The sequence below is a fragment of the Perna viridis genome, chromosome 4 (genome assembly GCF_037379345.1).
Source record: "Perna viridis isolate PV_CMFRI_1.1 ecotype Kerala chromosome 4, ASM3737934v1, whole genome shotgun sequence".
NCBI classification, from domain to species: domain Eukaryota; kingdom Metazoa; phylum Mollusca; class Bivalvia; order Mytilida; family Mytilidae; genus Perna; species Perna viridis.
In genome coordinates this window covers 25,590,142-25,614,523 of record NC_142448.1, presented here as the reverse complement: position 1 = coordinate 25,614,523, position 24,382 = coordinate 25,590,142, and the positions used below count along the sequence as shown (strand labels likewise).

General features: G+C 30.9%; 1 protein-coding gene across 3 annotated transcripts; it reads right to left on the bottom strand.

Moving 5' to 3' along the window:
- Positions 1 to 5,533: 5,533 nt before the first annotated feature.
- Positions 5,534 to 22,706, bottom strand: LOC148619473 (E3 ubiquitin-protein ligase MARCHF8-like). 3 transcript variants are annotated; one of them, XM_088579374.1, is made up of 5 exons: positions 22,446 to 22,584; positions 21,468 to 21,486; positions 19,567 to 19,735; positions 11,436 to 11,723; positions 5,534 to 6,062 (listed from the first exon to the last, which is right to left on the bottom strand). In XM_088579374.1, exons 2-5 carry the CDS (start codon positions 21,470 to 21,472, stop codon positions 5,667 to 5,669), a joined length of 858 nt encoding a protein of 285 aa, XP_088435500.1. In that variant the 5' UTR covers positions 21,473 to 21,486; positions 22,446 to 22,584; the 3' UTR covers positions 5,534 to 5,666. The 3 variants fall into 3 exon arrangements, with proteins under 3 accessions (XP_088435500.1, XP_088435501.1, XP_088435502.1); XM_088579375.1 differs by lacking the exon at positions 21,468 to 21,486 and having other exon boundaries at positions 22,446 to 22,706; XM_088579376.1 differs by lacking the exons at positions 21,468 to 21,486; positions 22,446 to 22,584 and adding an exon at positions 19,980 to 20,108.
- Positions 22,707 to 24,382: the final 1,676 nt, after the last annotated feature.

The following is a 24,382-nucleotide window of genomic DNA, read 5'->3' as shown; positions in this document are numbered from 1 at the left end:
TATCTAGCAACCATTAAAAATGGATATTTCATATTCAAGAAAGAAATATATGTGTAAAATCTATAATCTACAAAGAAATATGATGAAAGCACGAGAAAATCTAAAGGAAGATAAATAATTCATCAAGTTATAAAATTTAAATGCATTACAAATTTATGGAAATATGTTCATAATTCGTTGCAAATATATTTTAACTATTAATTTTGTTTTTTCTTTAGATAATGGTATATATAAATCAATGCCATTTACATGTATTTGTTATTCTGATGAATTATGCTGTTTTGGTGAATTTTGCAAACTACAAAAGACAGTAAAAATATAGGGAACAAACCCATTTGATTTTCATGGGGAGGGACAGGGCTTGGAGTAGTTTCATTTTTCAATCCTTGATATATTTTCCCCTTGCAACATATTTCCTATTTTAAAAAAAAATACAGGAAACTTTATGTAGCAGAACTATTCTAAGACTTTTTGTTCACTAATAAAATGGAATGGATCTAGACTCAACTGGAAATAATTTAATGGATTAAATAAATTTTCTTTTCAAATAAAAAATAAGGATGTATTAGTCCCAAACAGTCTTAAAAATCTTATACTCTTACTTTGGCACAATGCACTGAAAAGATGTAGGAAAACACTATATACATGCAATCTACACGTAACTAGTAATATTTGATTGGACGGATGTGATTTCTATAAATAAGTAAGACTGGAACAAGATATGATAGAACCAATCTATGCCCCTGGATCTAAGAGCCAGGCGTCCATTTCATGAAAAGTCTTCAGTGTAAAGTTGATTTTAAGTAATGACATCACAACCTAAAATAGCATTGTGACGTCATGATTTACGATCAATTTTACATTTACAACTTTTTGTGAAATTGACGCCAGGTATATAAAATCTTTTATTAAGGAAAACTATAAATAATTTCTTGGTTCTCATCATCTCTTTAAGGATGCATCATTTCCCATTTATAAGGGTACATTGTATTGCCATATCAATGGTAAAAAAACAAAACAAAAACAAAAAACCTTTCCTCATCTTTTTTCTGGCTATGAGCAATGTGAATAGCACCTCATCACTTTTCGGGAATAATTAAAAAATAAAAGTCTCCATCATTCACTTGTTTTCAAGACAAGTTGTCGGGGACACAGGCCCCTGTTTCAGGCACAGCCTCTTTCCTTTACTTAGGGGGTGAGGCTCCCTTTGAAAAGTAAACTGTGGTCTGTGAACCAAGACTTTTTTTTAATGGCCTATGTTTCTATCAAATCTGTATTCAATACCATTGTGGATGGACAGCAAACATTTATGGAGCATCTCAAAGATTGTACACAATCTTAGAAAAATCTCATTACGAATCTGATCTTAACTTCATTACCTTATATTTTCATCTCTTTTCAACCTATCCTATTCTTGAATGACTATCAAAATAGAAGAGGTTTTTCTGATAACAAACTTATGTTTTCAACTCTGTACAATTCTTCTAGTGAAAGATGAATTTAACACCTTCTCTAAATGAAAACACTGAAATTTAACTTATAAACTTGTCATGTAACAGTAGGTTACTTACATTTGAAAAAAAAATCATGTTTCATCTTTTAAATTCTGCTTTCCTTTAATTGGTTCTAGATAAGTTAGGAAGTTATTATCATAGAAATATATAAATAAGTAGTATACATATATAATAATCCTGTTTTGACTGATATTACTTTCCCTCTGATTTCATTTCACCCTACATATCTTAAGTATTGTCCTCTCAAATAATTCTATACAACACAAAAATAACTAATTTGTCAAACTGAATATGATAGTGAAAATAGAACACACAAAAAGAACATAAAAAGCTTCGCCAAGCACAGGATGATATGACTGCACAGGTCGAACCCTGAACAGTTAGGGCAAGTGTGGACACAATATTAGTTTTTGACACACTTGAGCATAGGGATTTTAAAATGTTGGCAGGAATTAGTATGAGAAATCTAATAAAAATATTTTTTTTTATGAAATTGAACTAAAAATAAATGAGAGGCTCTCGAAAGGCCTGAATTGCTCACCTGGCAAACCATGCCCTATTAACTAAGTAAGCAAAGGTATCATGGTTTGTTACCATGTTTGACCAAAATTTGCTGAAAAAGAGTATACATTGATGAATGCTGTAAGTATAACTGAGTACCTAAGACACTGCAAAATGCTGGAAATGCCTTCTAGGTGTTTTTAGAACCTCTGGAAAAATTTTGGTAGGAGTTGCCCTATGTCCTGTTATCCCATTGGGTCTTGGGGGAGTAGGGCATTAGCCCACTAGACATTTACTGAGAAAGAACATAAAATAAAGTTAAATCATGGCTATACAATTCTCAATCCCACCATTCAACTCAGAATACCATACTAAATTAAACCAAATATTGTTGAAATCAAAGAAAGTATAAAAATTTGAGGGAAAATGGCAGCCATTTTGAAATTGGCCATACAGAACAAATATACGTCTTAGAATACCATGTTTCCAAAAAAAAAAAAATCATTGGAATCCAAGTAACTGGTGAAAAAGGTTGCCAAAAAAAAAAAAAAAATTGATACTGCCAGTCAACTCTGATCATCATGTTTATCATAGGAGGGGGTCATTATTCTTCTACAGTTCAGGGAAAAAAATAGCAAAAAAAAACCCATTTTGACCCTTATGTTCTATTTTTAGTGATGACAGCCATGTTTTTCAACTAACTAAAAATTTTAAAAGATTAGTTTGTGCAGAATACACTAAGGAGTAGTTAATAACTATGCCAACTTTATTTGAATTTTGTTGCATGGCATGGTTTCGGAGACAAAGATATTGAAAGGTACACTTTGACCCCCAGTGTTCTATTTTTAATAACAGCAGCCAAGTTTTTCGAAGTTTCAAAAATTTTAAACAGTCAATTTGCGCAGGAATGCAAAGTTTCCTTCTGTTTCAAAGGAGAATACATTTGAATAAAGCTAACAACGACAGATGATGACGGTGCAAAACATAAAATCTGCTGACACATTTGTTTACCAGAATTATATAAGGAACACAATAAAAAAAGGCAAACATTCTACAACTTAAATTTCAAACAAAATCTAACATATTCTTTGAAAATTGAGATACATCCATTTGAAAAATGCAGGAACCATTGAAATTCAGACAAACCATGAAAATTCATCCCAACAAATAAAAGTACTTTCCAGTAAAAGAAAAACTAATTACAGCAAATAAAATAGTTAACTTCAGGGAATAGAGTTAACATTTTCTTGATTGAATGACCATTTCCTGATGAACTGCCTAAGGTTGTTGACAGAGATTAAAACATTTTATAAAACTGAGATTAAAATACATATGTAATGATAATAAGTTTAAATCTTGCAGTTAATTGTCCAGCTAACCACATTGTACATCAGGTAATGGTCATTCAATCAAGGGAAGACTAACTCAATAGTTGAAGTTAACTATATTACTCACTATAAATAGCTATGCTACAATATACCCACCTCTTATATTTAAACTACATGTACATGTAGCATATAGATATATATAAAGACAAACCAAGTTCAGACAATTAATAAGCAGTAATGCTGATGCTTCACATGAACAAAAAAAAGAGAAAGCTTATGAAGATATTAGTCAAAGCAATTCATTACAAAAACATTGATCAAAGTTGATGGAACATATATTGATGTACTAAAATAACAGCCTGTGTTGTACTGTATGGTTACTTTAATGTCAGTGTACAATAGGTAACAGCCTATGTTGTACTGTATGGTTACTTTTATGTTAGTGTACAATAGATTGAGTTCTATGTTATCATTTTTATATCCACAAGCTTAGCTGCAGGATAAAATGAGACAGCATTATTTAAAAAAAAAAAAAGGCAAGAGGCTCCCAGAAGCCTGAATCGCTCACCTAGTTGAATTTTGCCTTTCAAAGGCAATAAATTAAACAAGAAGTTGTCCAACAATTCTGACTCAAGAAGTCTTTGGTAGGACTTGTCACAAGATCTTTTTAACAATTGAAAGTTTCCTTTAACCTATTCAAGATACTGACTGAAAACTATTTAAAAAAAAGTCATTTTTCCCCTTTCAAGGGCAATAACTCTTACATGGAGTCTGAAGACTTTTGTAGTCCTAATAATATGGATCATTTCAGCAACTGAAAGAATTTGGATAAACCTAACGGTTTTGGAGATATATGTGAAAAACTACTGTCTGACCCCTATGTTCTATTTTTAGTAACGGCAGCCATGTTTTTCAATTGAATCAAAAAACCCCACAACAGTTCTATGCAGTATACCCCAAAAAACATTCATACTAAGTTTGTTTTCAATTGGTCAAGTAGTGTCAGAGGAGAAGATTTTTGAAAGAAATAACATTAAAAATAGCAAAAATTGTTGAAAAAGGGCAATAACTCCAACATGGCTTAACAGATTACAACCAAAATTTGACCAGAGATAGTTCTTTTCATGCTGAACACTTTTAACCAGTCAGAATTCAGCTAAACCTAATGGTTTAGGAGATATATGTGAAAAAACTACTGTCTGACCCCTATGTTCTATTTTTAGTAATGGCAGCCATTTTTTTAGATGAATCGAAAATCCCCACATCAGTTCTATGCAATATACCCCAAGAAACATTCATATTAAGTTTGGTTTCAATTGGTCAAGTAGTGTCAGAGGAGAAGATTTTGGAAAGAAATAACATTAAAAATAGCAACAATCATTGAAAAAGGGCAATAACTCCAACATGGCTTAATGGATTAAAACCAAAATTTGACCACAGATAGATCTCATCATGCTGAACAATTTTACCCCATCATTGGAACATTCATACCAAGTTCTAATTAGCCAAGTAGTTTCAGAGAAGAGTTTTGTACAATCGTTAATGATGATGACGACGACGGACACCAAGAGATGGCAATAGCTCACATGAGCTAAAAAAAGAAATCAAGAAAACTGATCACTGACAAATACAAACATATATAAGAAGCCTTAGTAAATCAATTATTGAACATTCTCAGAGTCATGTTAGATTCTGAGGTAAGATTTGTGCTTTGAAAATGTAATTAAGACAAATTACATTGTAGGAGCTGATAAAAAAAATTCCAAGACTTTTATAAAATGAAACTGAAATGTGCTTGATTTGATTTGACAGATACTGGACATAAGTTACAGTACTACAAAATTAAAGCTATTATTGGACAAAAAAAGTCATTTTAACCTAAATGCAGTAAATTATAATATACCAGAAGGAAATTATTATACACAAATATGGCAACTTGACGTAAATGTAGATAAACAGCTGCTTTTCCTATGATTACAAAATCGCAGCTACGTTTATATAAATAACAATAGTGTAAATGAATAGCACTAGAACCATAACAATACAGATCAAATGAAACAATCACAGCAATGGCTGAGGCCTAGGAAGGGGCATAGCAATGTTAAACATCATATATAGTGTTTTGATATTGGTCTTCTTAAGTTCTGAACACTAAAACTTTGAATTTGACAAAGTAAATATTCTTAATAAATCAAGCTGGTACATTGCTCAATACAACTAGCCCCTCAGAATCCTACCTATCACCCTTTTTCCAGCCTCTGATAGAGATCTCAAAGCTTAAAGATCTAAACTTGCAATATGGATTTAACAATTATACTTATTATCACAGAGAATCAATTTCAAAACTTAAATTACTAACACCATGGTCCTCATCAGGTATTTTCTTCTTAATCACAGCTAATTCAATAAACTTTATTCGCTCTTCTTCAGTCACACTTTCGATATGAATGATTCTGTTGTAAGAGCGCCATTTCTGACAGTATCGTAGGTACATTTTACACTGAACATACATAAACACTAATCCTCCAAAAAATCCAATAGCAACAACAATTAATTTGGTCCAAAAAGGCCAATTTAGTGCTCCCATTTCAACCTCTTCTGTCGTTCTGTCTATTAAAACATACAATGACCAAACAACACAGGTTATAGCAATCACATGGAATGTAACAGAACAAGTTATCTTCCTTTTTTCCACTCTCGACATCTGTAACCTTTCCCACTGAAACATAACAAATAATAATAACAATAATAATAAAAATAATACTTTATTTCAAGAGGGTAACACAGTTAGTAAATACACTAACCTTCCCTGAGGCCCTCAAAAGTAAACAAATCAATAATACATATTTTTAAAATACACACTAACATACAGTGACACAAAATGTCAACTCTGTTTGCTGAGTAAATAGCATCTTAATCTGTTTCTAAAAATTTGGCAGTTTTTAGAATTTCTTATAATTGTTGGTAGGTTGTTCCACAGAGTTGGACCAGAGTAACTAAAAGATCTTTTGTAGAGTTGAGTTTTCGTTCTAGGAATAGATAAATTACCAATGATTGTCTTTCATAATGAGTATGAGTTGTTATCAGATATATACTTTATCTTATTAGAGAGATAAGATGGAGCTTCATTTCTTATACTTTTAAAAATTAGAACACATTTGTGATGTATCATCCTATTTTCAACTGTCAACCATTCTAATTGTTTGAACAAGGGGGCAGATGGTGCAAGGAAATCTATATCAAGGATTAGTCTTGAAGCACTTTTTTGCAGTTTAAAAATGCAGCCCATATTTTCCAGACTACAGTTTCCCCAAAAGACTATACAATAATTAATAAGAGGTAAAATATAACCTGAATAAAAAAGTTTCCTTGAATCAAGATTTAGAAATTTCTTTATCTAAGATAGCAGATAAATGTGACTGGATATTTTTAGACATACATCTTCTATCTGCTTTGACCAGCATAATTGAGGATCTATCATAACACCTAGTAACCTCTCACAACTGGAGTTTTGAATAATATTAGAGTTTATTGTAAATGATGGAGCATCACTTTGTAACAAAATTTTCTGTCTAGTTCCAATTAACATACATTTTGTTTTAGCACAGTTTATAAACATCTTATTACTTTCGCACCATTTTTCCATTTCCACTAGGTCTTGTTGTATTTTAGGTTTTTATTTTGATTATATCTTTTCAAGATAAATAAATTGTTAGGTCGGTAAAGATCAGTATTACTATTTTTTATGTGAAGTGGAAGGTCATTTATGTATAAAATAAATAAAAGAGGACCAGGAATTGATCCTTGAGGTACACCATACTCCACTGGGAATTTTTTTTCACTTAACATTCCCTATTTGAAATTGCTGGGTTCTATTTTCCAAATAAAATTAAAAAAAGTTTACACTGTTTTTGTCAAGCCCTATAATTTTAATTTTTGCATAAGTATAGAATGGTCAATATGAAATAATCTCTTTTAAATTGACTTTGAACCTAAAAATATATTATATTATTAAGTCAGTTTAAGGCAGAATGTGACATATTAACAAAAATGTTTTTTTTTTTTAAATGCATTCAACACACCTAGAAAACATTTAACACACATTCTAGCACAAAAAAAAGTCTTCAGATAGTGTGTTAAAGAGAAATCATTCAGTGTATTTTAACATCTTAAATATTTCTTTACCATCCCAAATCTGCAAAAAATGGCATAAAAGGATGGTTTCTGAGATGTGTTGAATGCACTGGAATTTAATCAATAACATGAAGTGGCACACGCTGTTGTGCTAAGTATATCATCACTCATTCAGGAAGTTCATATCCATCAGCGACCAAAGTCACTAACAATGTATGCCTAATATATATATATATATATAAAACCACATACCAAATGTGAAAGTAAGACATCAAATGTGAGTCAAGATAACTGCATTGAAATTTGGACAGACAGACAAGGGGATTCCACAACCTAGCTGTTACTACAGAAACTGTCTGATTCTTACATGTACTACAGTTCCTACAGTGTAATCTATCTGACTCCTAATAACATGCATTCCAGAAACCTTTATATTCTGACCCCTGAGTACCTGTATTCCAGAAACTCTTATAATCTGACACCTGAGTAAACTGTATTTCAGAACCCTCCCAAATTCCATACATGTATCCAAAACCCTTCCAATTCCATAATCTTTTACAATCTGACACTTACAAGTAAATAGCTGTAATCTAAAAACTATCACATTCCAACACCCAATTACATGTATTCCAGAATCCTTCACAATTTGATACCTGAGTACTTCATTATTCCATAATTCTTTACCATTAGACATTTTTGTTGGATCTAAAACTTACATTTTTTGTGTTATTTCATACCTTTGTATTCATGCCATGTGTCTTATCAAACATATATGTATCTATGGTTATAAAGTATGTTGTAAAAGTTTATCTGTAACAGCTTACTGTACTAGTGCAATAAATGAAATGGAAAACTACTATATGTTTATTATTTGCATTGACTATCAACTGCTTCCTGTTTTGCTGTGAACTTAAATTATGAGAATGTGTTATTTTTAATGATAATTAGAATTTCAGTAGGCTATTACAATTCATGCTAGTTCTTGCATGTTTGCTGAGCTCTTACTTCTGTTTGTCATTTAGGGTTTTTTCTTTTTTTTTGGGAGCGACATAAAAAAAAGGCATCAGTAATACCTTTTTAAACAAGAGGTTCCCAGGAATCACTTAATTGCTTAAATTTTTGCCTTTCAAGGGCAATAACTCTAACAAGGAGTCGTCTGACAACTTTGGTCTCCACACACTTATGTACACCTTATCATATGGATCATTTCAGCAATTGAAAGTTTCTTTCTATCTATCATAGTTTTCAAGATATTGGCTGAAAACTAAAAACAAACACAAAGTTTCACCTTTCAAGGGCAAGAACTCTAACAAGGAGTTATCTGACAACTTTGACTCAATGCAGACTTTTGTAGGCCTTATAATGAGGATCATTTTGGCAACTGATAGAATTTGGCTAAACCTAAAGATTTTGCAGATATATGTATATGCAAAAAACACCTGTCTGACCCCTATGTTCTATTTTTAGTAATGGGGCCATGTTTTTCGATGGATCAAAAAAACCCACATTCAAGGAACACACTAAGGAACATTCATACCAAGTTTGGTTCTGTTTGATCTGTAATTTCAAAGGAGAAGAGTTTTGAAAAATTGTTAACAAGACAGACGACAACAGACACCAAGTGATGGCAATAGCTCACATGGCCTATGGACAGGTGAGCTAAATAAGAGAGGAAAAATATATTTGTGTAGGTTAAAAGTAAGGGTCTAATAGTTTCAAAGAATATTTTTTTAAAGAAATAACATTAAAAATAAGGAAAAAATGTCAAAAAAGAGCAGTAACTCAAACATGGCTTGACAGTTTTAAATGAAAATTTTACCAGATATAGATTTCATCATGCTGAACACTTGTACCCCATCACAATTTAGCCAAACCTAAATTTGGATATATATGCGAAAAACTTCTGTCTGACCCTTAAGTTCTATTTTTTTACCCCATAGTTTTATTTTTCGAAACAGCGACTATGTTTTCAAAAATCCCCACATCAGTTCTATGCAGGATACCCTAAGGAATATTCATACCAAGTTTGGTTCTGATTGATCCCGTAGTTTCAAAGAAGTGTTTTGAAAAATTGTTTACAAAACAGACGACGAGGATGGACTCCAAATGATGGCAATAGCTCACATTGCCTATGGCCAAGCGAGCTAAAAAAGGAAGGAAAAATTGTAGGTTAAAAGTTAGGGTCATTGATGAATATTAAACCACATAGATTGTTATACAGTTAAAATTTAGAGTTGTAATGATCATATAAGTCATTTGTACTGCAAATTCTTAATTTTTTTAAATTTGAATTGGTTCTTTAGTTCCAAATGGTATCACGCATGTAAAACCATATTAAAACCAGTGTGGCATAGGCATTATATCATAGTTATATGCTTTAAAAAAAATGTTGTTGCATGGCAATACATGTAATAAATAATAGAATAAATTGATGTGATGTCTTTTGGAGAAAATGGTATTACTGATGGAATGAGAACTGAAGAACCATTTAAGAACTAACTCATTAGAATCAATTTCTATGAACCTATATATATTCATTATAAATTCATAACAACCAAAGCTATGATATTGAGATAAACAAAAAAAAATATTGATACCAAATTAAAGTTTGAAGATTTCTATGCTAAGTGGCAAATAACATATACCAATGCTGTTCATGGAATTTAAGTATAAGTTCCCCTAAAAATCATGCAGTCCATAATTTTCCTAATAGTGTAATTGTATCCAGTATTTCCCATTTGTCCTTTTAAAACAAAAAATAGTAAAGACGGAGATTGGGAAAAAGAAGGAAAAAATTTGTCTGGTTATATAGTAATCTGTATCGAAAAAAATAGTGGGAAAAGTTTTTTTTAGATAAATGTAACTAAAATGTTTAAAGTAATTCCATTACTTACCCAACATACATGTAAGATACAACTTTCATTGGCAATTTTAGAAAAAAAAATGATGCTTTTGAGAAGATTTAATGTTATGATGGAAGTTGACAAAGCTTTTTGACATGTCACCTTTTTTTCTCTACTTGCAAGGTTCTTAGGCGTACCTGTACTAAAATTTGAAAGGTGTTATCAATAACAGCCTGAGTAACATGAGAATACAGGCTTCTAATAATCAATATCAAAGTAAATTTCACTTGCTTTACAAACACATTATCATGTTCATTAATCTTTTTATATATAAATCAATAGTTACGACATGAAAAAAAATACAATTTGAGACTGAAAAAGACTCGCTGAAAAAAAAAGAAGACATGATCTATTTCAGGAAATAATGAAGTGTACATTAAATCCCATATGAATGATTTATCGAATTGGTATTAAATAGAGGACTAAATGTTAACGTGGGAAATCCAACCTTTTCTTCTGCCATTGAATACATGATAATAAGCAAGCTCTGTCATTAGACATAGCCACTTTACTTATAAATAATAAATATTGGTAAAAGACATATTTTGTTAAGATTTTCTTTGACCAATGTGTGTGATGTAAGTATATTTATGTCGAGTTTTCTCTTCAGAGAGCCGACCACTCGAGCTTATGTATTTTTCCTGTGTTTTTTTATGCACTGAATGATTTACTCAATCTTGAACTCTTCAGATGAATTTTTAAACAATGGAACCTGTTCAAACTGAACTCCATTTGGACTAATTGTTCTACTGTGAAAGTACTTTTCTACTTGGATACCAATTTTCCTGGATCAGGGTTGAAACACAAGTTCATGGATTCTTGAATTCATTGTTTTAAAGTTCCAGTATATACATAAAATGGGAATCTACTATTCGTTAGGAACCATATTTCCTGGTTTAGCCTACCCACGAAACCACGAAAATTGGTACCCCACGAACAATAGTACTTTCACAGTATTTAAACAGGTGTTCACATTGGAACTGATGTGTGATGACTGCTTTAGACAGGTTTTACTGAACATACCTTTACTAAGTAAATATTGTAAAAGCACTTACTTTTGGGAATGGTTTAAGCTTTGTGGTCATTTTATAATCAAAATGACAAAGTTCACAAGATTTCTTGTCTGAGTTTTTAAGCCATTTTTGTAGACATGCTTGGTGAACAAATTTCATGCTCCCAGCACAAAGGCACGGTGATATCATAGCAGAATTTTCATCATATTCTGACACATCGCAGTGACATATCCTGCAGGTATCCCCCACTGAGGAGGTCATTGACAACCTAGTATCACATCTTTCGGCAGGCTTTGGAGTAGGAGATGTCACAACTTGTGGTACTGTCTCCTGAAATACATTGTAGAACTACATATAATAAAGAGGGATGTTTGGTTTGATAAAAAAATGGCTCTGAAAAACAGTCTTTGTCAATTCAAGAAGGATTTTAAATTGTATTGGGTTATACAAATGCCTAATTGTGTAACAAAATCTTTTTCCAGTTCATGCATTAAAAACATAAAGACCAAAGCAAAAATGAAACCAAAATTAGATCATTAGACCAAATTAAAGAAAAAATATTTTATTTCATAGCATATTATTCCTCTGCAAAAATTATTTAAAACCTGCAACAACAAAAGATACCTTAAACATGAAAGTCTATTGTTGACTTAAAACAAAATACATGTAGTTTGGTAAAGATTGTGGCTGATATTTTTTGCATAAAAACCCACCTGCGAACCTCCAAGTTTCATTAAGAAATCATTGAAAATTGTGCAAAAACCATATTAATGGTATCATATTAGTGTGCAAAGGCAAAAAATAGCGCAGAAATATGTTTTGTATTAATTAAGTATTCCTTTTAATCAAAGAATATGCTACACAGTTTTATCTGCGAGTAAACTACACATAAAATTGTCACAAAATAGCAGGGCAGGAAACCGGTACATGTATTAATGTACATACCTCATTAGAGGTAATTTTGATGTTAGTCAAAGACTTCTGAATAAATGAGAAATAGAAAGTCATACAGAAATAGTTCATGAATGATTTTATGATATATACCAACAGATGGAAGCATACCATATAACAATAAGCATTGCCAGTTATCCTAAACCAATGGATAGGAGTATACATGTAAAATGTACCATGAAGGTGATAAGAGTATAAACATAAAAATCAATAATCAAATACATGTAGATTTAACAACTTCCTAGTTACATTAAAAATATACCCCCAGTAATGACATACAAAATTATCAAGACACCTTAAAAGAAAATCTAAAACCAATCCTGATTTATCAATAATTTCTGAAAAGAGGCAATTCCTTTATAAAATCATGTATGGTAAGCCCTCTATGTCCAAAATATACAACAATAATAAGCTTCACCAAACCCAGCATGATATGATCCCAGTGGTCAAACCCTGAACAGTTGGGGCAAGAGTAGACACAATACTAGTTCTTGACACATGCACTAAGACATAAGAACTTAGTTTATTATGGACACAACAAATGGTTTGATCACTATATTGCACAAAATTTTAAATTCAATTACTGTAAGAATTTTCAAACTCAGAACAAAAATGAAAGTTCATTTTGTCGGGTGTGGCCCATTTGACCAAAAACAATCCTAAACTTGTCAAATCTACTCATACATTTGTTTTATCAGAATGAAATAAGAATAACAAATAAAAAAAGAGTTATAAAAATCAGAAAAAAAAACAAACATTCTACAGGGGTTTTAATATAAAACCTGTTTTACCCATTTAGACCCCTTTTATCTAAAACAGGCCACAAAGTCCAAATTAAATAGGAACCTTCCTTTAGTGGTTAATAAAATCATATCAAAATTTTAGACAAGTGGTCAACTACAACTAAAGTCATCACACCTAAACTAAGTGTCCCCAGATGACCACAAGGACCAAGACGATGCCAACAACTGTGCCATAACATCATATGATTGCAATTTTTTTGTAGTCACAAAAAAATGACAATGTAACTAAGAAAAATGACTTTTTCAGTACTTATACCATTTCATTCAAATAAATAAGTAGAACATATCTGAATAACAAAATGAGATGTATATAAACATGAAACCAGCAAAATTTAAATAAAATGTATTATATTACAAGAAAATATGAAACTACTTTTTTTCATAACAATTCATCTTCACCAAAGGAACAGTTTATATTTTATATTTAGAAATAAATATTTACAAAATGTTTCTTTCGGACAAAGTAATAACTCAATGGATTTATTTATACAAAGGCAGATCAAGAAAGTTACTGAATGATTTAACTATGACAAACACCAATAATTTCACACTTAATTTAATTTTCGTACAAGTGTTATAACATTTTTTCTTGGTTTTAATAGTTATTACATTTATAAAATGTAGCATATATCCTATGACACAATATATTATTAATGAATTTAATTCTATAAACAATTAAACCTTGAAGTACGATTCTCTATAGAAAACTCAATTAGCATTTGAATTTTGAAGTGATATGTTAGCAAAACATAAAAATCAAGTCAAGAACTAAAAATAAAAAAGTTGTCAAGGTGTTTGGAAACTATTATACATGATTTTCAACAACATGGATACTAGGGAATCTAAGTTTCCCTAATAGATTAGGACATGGTCTGAAATTTGTTTCACAAATAAAGGACAAACTGATTATTTAAGAATTTGGGCATGGCCACAATCAAAGATGAAGTCTAGACATGAAATTGCACACATTGATGTGTAGAACATAACTACAAGCAATTAATATCAGACAGCAACCAAATTGCCTACAATGTATGCCCCATCTATAGAAAGCCACATACCAACTTGCCTACAATGCATGCCCCATCTATAGAAAGCCATATACCAAATTCAAAATAAGTTGAGATAATTGTGACAAAATCTGGATTGAAGAAAGGAATGATTGACAAATAGATGGACAAGGTGTTTCCAATTTACCACCTACTTGTTTAGTGGAAATATAAATATACATACATGTACATTGTGAAATGTTCAAAGTTTGGCATTTGCGATTATTTCAAATTTTAGTATTTATAATTATTTAGCATTATCATGTACAAATGTATTTCCCCACACTGACAGGCAGTTTCCCCCCTCAGTATTTATAATTTTTAAGGTAGTATACTTTACTAGTAATTTATGATGTGGTTGGGATAACATGTAACAGATTTGTCTTTTCATTACGGTCAATTACCAAACCAAGTACAAATGCCTGTAAGCATTCAGCTGAAATTGGTTTCATAGGTAATTAATAATCATTTCCATGAACACGGCGCAGAAGAAAAGATATGGAGAAAATGACCAGAAGACAATTGACCCAATACTATACCTATGTTCATCTTAGTCAAAACTTACTATCTTCAAATCTCATGACTCATTATATTTATAAGGTTTAAACAATTGCAGAGAAATTTAAATGCACTTTTCAAAATTGTAAAGTATCTTTTTCTGATTAACCAGTAATGAACAGTACAGCATAGACAGGGCTTTTATTATCTCTTCAGGCTTAATGGAGAAAATAGACCATCTACACCTTCAAAATGTATAAAAGGGGGAATAAGGCCTATTGTGATTTTGAACTGTTAATTTCCACTTTTTGAGTTGTCTGCATTTTGACAGTAGCCGGTTCTTAATGAAACCTCTGGATCATGCATTCTTAGAACAGACTTCATCAAAAGGTCATCATCAAAACAATATCTAAAATCAACTGTCAATAACAATGAATTTCAAGGACACTACAGATAGTAAAACAGATGTCTGGGGGGGGGGGAAATGGCCATGAATGATGATACAATATATGACCCTAAAAGCAAAATTCTGATCAAAAGACTGTTTTACCTTCTGTACTGGAACATAGCCAACCTTGTAGCTGGCTTAGCTTTAGTTTACCTTATCTAAATTAGGTAATTTGTAGGTCTACTGATTGGCTACCAACAACATTACTCTAAATGTATACAATCAACTATAACACATTAATCATACCTGCCAAAACTGATATAAGTTATAATAATAAGATCATTATTGATCAATAAGTAAATTAGACATTATGTCCCCTAGGTGATAAGTTCCTTTCTTCAACTTTATGATGCTATTTAAAGGTAACATTTTTCTTTGATGCAGATTATGTCTATGAAACAATTTATATATAGACATGAAATATCAGTATATGGAATATTCCCTGCACATTTGATTGACAATAGAAAGCTTAAAAGTGATAAAAATGAACAAAAGGTTCATGTGTCCAATACCCTTTTAAATGACAGTGATTCATTTCAAATGGCATACCAGACATCTTAAAAATATATAAAAGTTGGTTTTAATGGGGAGGAAAGGATTAATTGATTGATTATGGTTTAACACCACATGGCAGATATTTCATGCAATTCAGGATCAAGAACGACTGAACAATCAAAGAAATAGAAGTTAGGTTTTAATGGGCAGAAGAATAGTATCCATAGAGTATAGACTTTGAACCTTTAAGGCATGTGCAAAACTACATTATCAATTGAAACATTTTATGTAATATAGTTTATGTGTGTATTTTTTACTGAATGTAAACACAACCTGTCTTGAAAAAATCTGCATGTTGCTACATTTAATTACTCAAAAACATAATAAAACGTGACTGTTGGACATTTAATTTCCCTAATATAAAAGTGATTTTATCTGGAGGATATACTTACACATAGGTAGTTATGTAATGTGATCAGAACAATGCATGAAAATGACTTAATGCATGTTACAATCCTTGGCCTTATCATATTTTTTAAAGTACATTTGTTATTGCAGAAATTAAAATTTTATGAATATATTTGCTTTAATGATGTGTACTAATATAAATAGCAGTGAATTACCACATTCCCCTCTGTAATAAATTTCCATAAATCAAATGCAAAATAAATTCTGTTTCCATAATTTTGTAATTTCACTATCCCTTGACACTTTTCTTTTATGACATTAACTCTCCTTGATGTCAAAATGTACATGTACATGCATTAGTATATATTTAAAAAAAGATCCCATCATATCATTACAAAGTAGATGTACATGTATCTTAAAACACATAGTTTGAAAAAACTATTCCTACAACTAACCATGAAACAAATGGTTATTGTCATTAGGACCTGAACTTTTCATTTACACTCAATATATATATATATATTCTTTTTAAATTTAGATGTTGCTTTTTTTGTTTCAAATTTGACCCTAGACTACCTCTGAACAATCAAAAGGTAGCTTATCTTCTGCCTGAAAGTGTTTTGAAAAGATAAGTTAATAACAAAAAATAATTCATTACTTTTTTTCATATCTGCCATAAATAGGATAATCACCACACAGAACATCTTCTAAGGCTTCTAGCCTTGTCAGATTGATTTTATATCACTACAAACCTTTAAGTTTAATACATGGCTATGACAAGTTGAAGTATTAAATCATGCTCACAAATTTGACATGAATACACAATATTGTGTATGTTCAGTTAAATATTTAGAAAAAATCAATATGCAATTTTAACTAAAGATAATATCGGTATCAATGGTCAATATCTAGGCAGAATTCATGATATAAAATGGATGTGAGAGGTATCAAAATACATGAACATGTATAATGGCCTTAAACCTCCTTCCAAAGAACTCTCTCTTAAAGAGGCAATAAAACAAAAAGCAAGATAAAGCAGACAATGAGTAACTTGAACATGGTTTAAGGTCCTTAACAATCTCTACTTGTGATGACACCTTCAAATTTCACAGTTAGCAAATAAATAGCAGTTCCTTTAAGCAATGAATATGACTATCCTCCTCATTTATTTATGTTTTTATTTGCCATTGCAATGAAAAAAACTATTGAATAGAAAACATAAATGATATCACTATAAATTTGTTTTAAAATTATCAAAAATAATTTTTGCATTTTTGGTAAATGCCTTAACCTTATTAAAGTTTTTTTAAGACTAATTTCAATTCTATAAAGCGAAAGAATGTACATATTTTTTTTTTTTCAAATTTGAATTAAAAGTAAAAATATGATTTATAAAACTAACCCCTACTTAGGCTGATGGGGTTATATGTACATTTATTATGTAGTTAATATGTCTTGTCTTTTGTTATCTTATATCTGACTAACCCTTAACCATGACCACATGACTAAGCAAATGGGGTAGTTTTAAAATTAATTACCAAAAATTGAAAATAATTTCAATTTGAAATTCAAATAAAACTTTGCATCATATGTAGTGATGATCAACAGGATAAAACTACTATGGTATTACCGGTAACTGACAAAAGTGCGTGCCATCTGTCTTTTCACCCAAGCTTTTTCTATTCAATTCATTTAGGCACAGTTATTAAATATTAAATATGGATTGTTTCTAAAATCATATAAAATCTTGAAAATGATGTTGGCAACAGTTTTATTTTGTCTTACAGGTCTAATTGCAATGTAATATGAATATATTTAATTGTCCCCATTCATTTTTACATAATCATAAGGAGAAAACATTAGGAACATAAAAAAGTTATGATTATTTTATTCAGCGAACCACTGTTGTTATTCAACCTATTCATTATTTAAAAATACTGATAAGTGTTCTTACATCTAACATAAGGTTACATTTTCCACAATAACAAATAGTCGTAAACTAATCAAGTTGTTTTTAAAATCTCATTTGCAGTGAAAATGTTGATCAATAAATTAAGGAGAACAAATATTATGATAAAAACTGTCCAGATTTATGCTTTTGAACAAATTAAGTAATACTTTACAATAATGGGATATTAAATTGGAAAGAGTGAAAAAAAAAAATATGATCAAGACTGTCAGAGAATGTCTAGATTTGTCAAGTTAAATTTTAATGCATTCTTGGCACAAGTGATTATATTTTGGTTATACAGGATAATCAATTGATAATCTTATTCATTTTATAGATTTTCTTCGTAACCTATTGCTATTTTCAACATTAGTTTTAAATTTTGTGATCAGCAGATTGATATTTGTGATGATCATCATGTGATATTTTGAAGGGAGATATTACCAAATTTATTTCACAGTGTGAATTATCGATTTTTTTTTACACAGGGAACATTCAATAAATCACTGCTTTCTATATAATAAAGAAAAGTATGTCCAATAACTGATAGAAAGAATGACCAATGAAAATGAAAATCTCTTGGTTATAGAAAATCTTAATTGACCAACACCACATCAAGAAGCAGAATACCACCTCATGCATATCCTATCTAATATCAAATTTAGAATAAATTTGCTAGTAAAACTAGCCATTTTAAGGTTATTAATAGTTCAATTTCTTTTTATCAAAAATGCAATCTTATTCAGCCAATTTGAAACCAATATTTCTTTTTAAAATTCAATGGGCCAAATATTTGTCTTGTGGTCAAATGTGTATTTAGTTTTCCTTTCCTTGTTTGTCTACCCGGACTTGACTTTTTATGAGCAAGTCGGTGGGTGTTTCTAGAAAAGCAGAGGAGGATTACCCTACCGGTGCACCTGGTCCATGCTCCCAGTTTTTAGTGGAGTCCGATTGCTTATTTGCTTTTGTCACTTTGTATGTATGATTTTAGTTACTTTATGTTCTTTATTGTGTATGTCTGTTTTCCATGTCTGGTCTTTGTACCTGGATTACATTCTTTTGATTACCGCTATAACCTTGGTTCCCTTGATTACTCTTTCATTAGGTTACATTTTAAGGTTTAATAAGGAAAACAGTACTTCTACCCATGTACATGTATAACGCTACATTGTAGCCTACAAAACAACTACATTGTGTGAAAATATGTACTAAAATTCCCCTTTACATCTTTTTATCGTTAACATGGATCATTGCTTAGATTAGTGTATTTAGAGGATTGACCATTTTATATTGAAAGTGGGGGAAGGCTTGGATGATATCTAAGGATAAAAAATACTGATTTTCTTCTCACCATTTTTTTCACATACATGAAATCAAATTATTTCTTATATGTAAAAGCATAATGTTTCAGATCAGAATGATTTGAAAGGATCAAAATGTTTTCACTGATATATTCAAGATCAAAATATTTATTTTGAAAGAGCTCCAAGTCACATATTTAATTAAAAATTCTTCAAACAATCCCTCACACCATTAAATCAAATGTTGTATCTTTGTAGTGAACTTTATTAATTACCTTAGCATAGTTTTTCTTAGTTGGTGACGGATGAACCTTTACATCTTTCTTCTTGGAATCTTTCTCATCAATAGGATGCACAGCAATTTGTTGGAAAGGCATGGCAATGTTAGAATCTTGAACTACATTCTGTATGCCTGATGTGACAGGAAATGTCTCACCGCTGGCACTATTCAAAAGAAATTTACAGAAATCAAATTAAAAAAAAAACAACTCGTGTAATCTAGACCTAATGAAAAACAAAAAGTACATTGTAAAATCAAATTACATGTATACATGTACATCTATATTTGTAAATCCTAAAAAAAGTCTACAAAAGTATTAAAGTTACTGATAAACTATGTGATCAAATCTACATAAAAAAAGAATTCTTCAATACACATATTCATGTAAACCTGCAGTGTGTAACTAACATGTTAACTGGATATCTTCATGTCTATGTCCCCAAACTTCACTGATTGGGTATAGGTATATACAAATTTTCAAAAGACACCTTCAGTTCATCCTAAAGTGTTAAACAAATCTAAAATTTAAAATATCAAAGTTTTAGTAAAAATATAGTATGTGTCTCACACAGTAACAGTAATAGTACACCAAAGTTGTGTCAATCCCTAATGTGACGACACTTTACTGTATACCAAGTTTATGTTATGTTTGAATTCATAAACAAAGACTGTTGTCAATTTGGCATTACATGTTTTGCATGGAAATTAATACAGGAATTGCACACACATGGATAGAAGCTGTACAATGTATGCAGTGTATTCTAAACTTATCAATTTTGGTACTACACTGTCTAAGAATCAGGCAAAACGTGTGTAAGGTGTGGCACATGAAAAAAAAAACACAGAGATATAATTTCATTATCCAAGGATTAATACATCATATCCTCAAGGAATATCCATTAAGGTGTTTGTAAAGTTTGCCTTTTTAAGCAGCACTCCAGCTAAGGATCATGCAAAATGTGATTCATGGGTAAAAAGCCTACATATTTTTATTTTTGATATTTTGTTTAAAATGTCATAATAAACAGAAATTAATATCTGTTTTTTTATATAACCCGTGCTCTTAGGAGATAAAAATCATATAGAATGCACTGTAGATTTCAAAATTAAGGGAGATAACTCTGTAAATGAAGCTCAAATACAACAGAATCTACTGGATTTTCAACGTTGATTATCCCCTAAGAGCAGGCAGATTTAAATGAATAATTACACATTTCATAGTATAGACCCATAAAACAACTTAATTACAAAAATAAAAATATGTAGCCTTTTTTAGGGTGTATCACATATTTCAGATTTTGCATGATTCTTACAAAGACAGCTACTTAAGATATTGATAGGTCAAATGTAGTTGAAATACACTATCAAAATATGGCTGCAAAATTTTCCCACACTTTTTCCCTACATAAGCAGTAAAAAAATATTTATGTCACAGATGCTTCAGGATAAATTTAAAAAGCCTTTCAGTTTTTTTTTCAGATGTATTAAATATATCCGAGTCAAAAAAGAATAAATTGAAAAAATGATGTGCCACCCATTGCCCGATTCTTACACAGAATGATACTTAAGTGACGACCATAGATCTGTGAAATTGATTACAAGATACACACTGTAAATGAACATATATACAAATAATGTTTTCACAAGAACATATAACTCCTTCAGTGTATATGCCATATCTGAATTTTAGATTTCCAAGCCAAAAGCATTCAGATGAAGTTACAGTGTGGTAGTTACTTTCATATAAATTAATTACTAAATAGTAAATATTAAAATCAAACAGGTCAAATAGAAAAAAGGGTGAATTGTGAGTCCCAACCAAACAGAAATGTCAGCAATTGCTGAGAACAAGAAATGTTAGTAAACTGCATTTGTACCAATCACACAGTAACATACCTCATTTTCAGGAAAATCTCTGTATTAATTGACAATGTAAAAACAAAGGCTAATATGTTACAAGTCTATAAATACAAGTGTAGAAAATTCATAATGCAAGTGGCTGATTTCACAACAAAAAAGGTAAGCATAATATTAGTTATAATTTATAAATAATGCAGCCACAATAATTCTGTTTAAATTTTTAACAAATTTTATGGTTAGTTTCAACTTTTCCTTGAAACTACACTCTGATTCTTCTTATATTACATATTTGAAAATAAAAACATTAATTTTTAGTACTTCTAAAGTCTGCAATTCATCTTGGAAAAAGATTCAAACACTATTTTTTAAATAAATTATGCAAGGGGCAACTTTTAAGATTAACACTTTTTACTTTATTCCCCTACATCAAAATAACTGGCTCTCTTTTTAATATGAATGTAATAACTCTTTCCCTTCTGAGGTGAAAAGGAGGTACAGATAACCATGAAATTTGCTGAGACATTTCCATATCTCCATAACATAGAGTGGAGACCTGACAACACAAAAAAAAATAGTCTCCAAAGACAGCTTAATTAAATGGATTGAAGCTCAAGGCTTAGTGTTTATACCAGTATAGCTCTGACAGCAGAATTTTTTGTTTCTCCATAGTATTTTCAATCCTCTGATACTGCCATAATCTGCAATTTCAACTGACAAAGTTACGACAGTAAACCTGACGAAAAGGCAGATATTGCCCTCTTTAAATTTTAATGCCCTGGGGACAGAAAACATGCCTTTATTACATATGCAAAATCTATGTCATTTAAATGAAGTGATAACACAATTTATTAAAACATTCAATAATTCAGTGCTAACTAGATAACTCATGTACACATACTGTTTGGTGATGTCAAAACTTTGTCTCTGAAATCAAATATCTAGTCTCTTGATCAGTTCACAGAATGTGACTGGTCAGAAAGAAACGGAAATAATGTTCTATTTAACTTGCTTTACCTTGCTTTGTTCTCAATATCCACTTTGCTTAAATTGTTTTCTGATCACAGAAAATATTTAGACCACAAGTTTTTTCAATCGATCCCTTTCTTCAGACGTTATCAATCAAGAACGAATCCTGTGTTCTTATGACCAACAGTGGTGAGGAAGATTTAACAGTGACGAAATGATGGCAATAACTTTAGTTATTTGCCTTGGCTATCGCTTCTTTCGCACCTGTCGATAAGTCAATAATACTACAGTACAGGTAAGTTCGTTGTCAAAAGGTGAAGGTCGCGAAATGCCTGTGCGCCACCTGTCTGTTCCGTTCAATTACCACATCGATACGTTTCACCATTGATGGAGCACCATTATAGTCAGTTGCATTTACTTCAGACTACTTTTTTTTTAAAATAAATTGGATATTTCAATTTTAATATTAGTATAAAGGATATTGTGTAAAGTGTATAGTCTACTAGGGTCGTAACAAATGATAAATAAAAGTGTAGGCACCACGTCCCCGGTCCCTGGCAGGTACGCGGGTCGAGGGCAGAGCCCTGCAAGGGAGTGCCGGGAGGCAAAGCCCCCTGTCGAAAACGGATTTAAGAATTCTGAAATGCCATAAGATTGTTGTTTTATATTTTCATTTCATTAAGTATTCCAGCCTTGAGGGAACGTATAATCACCATGCAGTGACCCGATTCTAGTCTAGACGAAGCATGCCCCAGACAGCTTGCCCTGTTGGACAACATTGCCCGATGGTTGGTTCGTTGGTTTTTAATTGGCGTTGACAAGACGACGTTGGCACAATGTAGCTGTGAGTGGTTATGGAAATATTTCTTCTTGATTTATCTTTTTTTACCAAAATGGTTTCTATACTTGACAAGCCAAGGGTTAAACATGACGGTTAAATTTTAAATACTTTAAATTTCATATCATAAAAGGTTCTACGTTGGTCAAACGTTGGCTCTACTATGTTTAGAACAACAGTTGCATTTTGTGTTTCTCTTTAATAACTTGTATTAGAAGCTATTTGTACTTGAAAGTATTGTTAAATTTCAATTTTTAAATCAAAACCATGATTACATAATTTGCATTTTCTACATTTGTCCAACCCTGAGCCAACGGTGAACTAACTTCGAATTAACATTAAACTAACAATGAAACAGTTTTTGTAACACACGTTAAAACAGTCTTCATATTATTCTTGATGCAAAAATGTATGTCGATCGCAAGAAAAGTAAAACAAGAACGCAAATCCGGACGCATGAAAACAAAATATTGTGTTGCATCTGAACTGCGGTACTAAGTTGGGCCAACATATATATCTATATTAATACAATTTTACTTTTAAAAAAAGATCTTTTCACAAAGTCTGTTAACTGTATGATCAATATTTATGTAACTAGTATTCGCGTTTAATATTTAGAACATAATAACACAAAAACCTATTACGAATAACCAAATTTAACTTATGATGACAGCAATGGATGTGATTATCTCCCCGTTATGCAGTTTTGCAACTGAGAGCATAATACTTTTTTTTTCAAAACAAAAATCGTTTTTCATTTTGAAAAAATATATACACATTTTCAATGTAAATTTCCCCCTAAACACAAAACAATGACGGGCGTTATCATTTATCTATAAGATGAAAGAAAATAGCAAATTATTAATATTTGCTATACCAATGCTTGTAATATATACTGAATTTATAATATATTTTCTTGTTTTAATCGACTAAAAATCACTACTCCCAAACAGTTAGCGTGGGGAAACTCTCTCGGACCCACGTGGGGGTGTCTTCTAGCTATTCCAACATTTTAAAAATATATAATCTGGATATTCCTACATGCAGAGAACAATGGATGTTGTTTTAGTAGGTTTTGTTGTTTTAGTAATTATTGCCTAATTAATTTTACAGGTAAATTTGGGATTCAACATTGGATTTAAACATT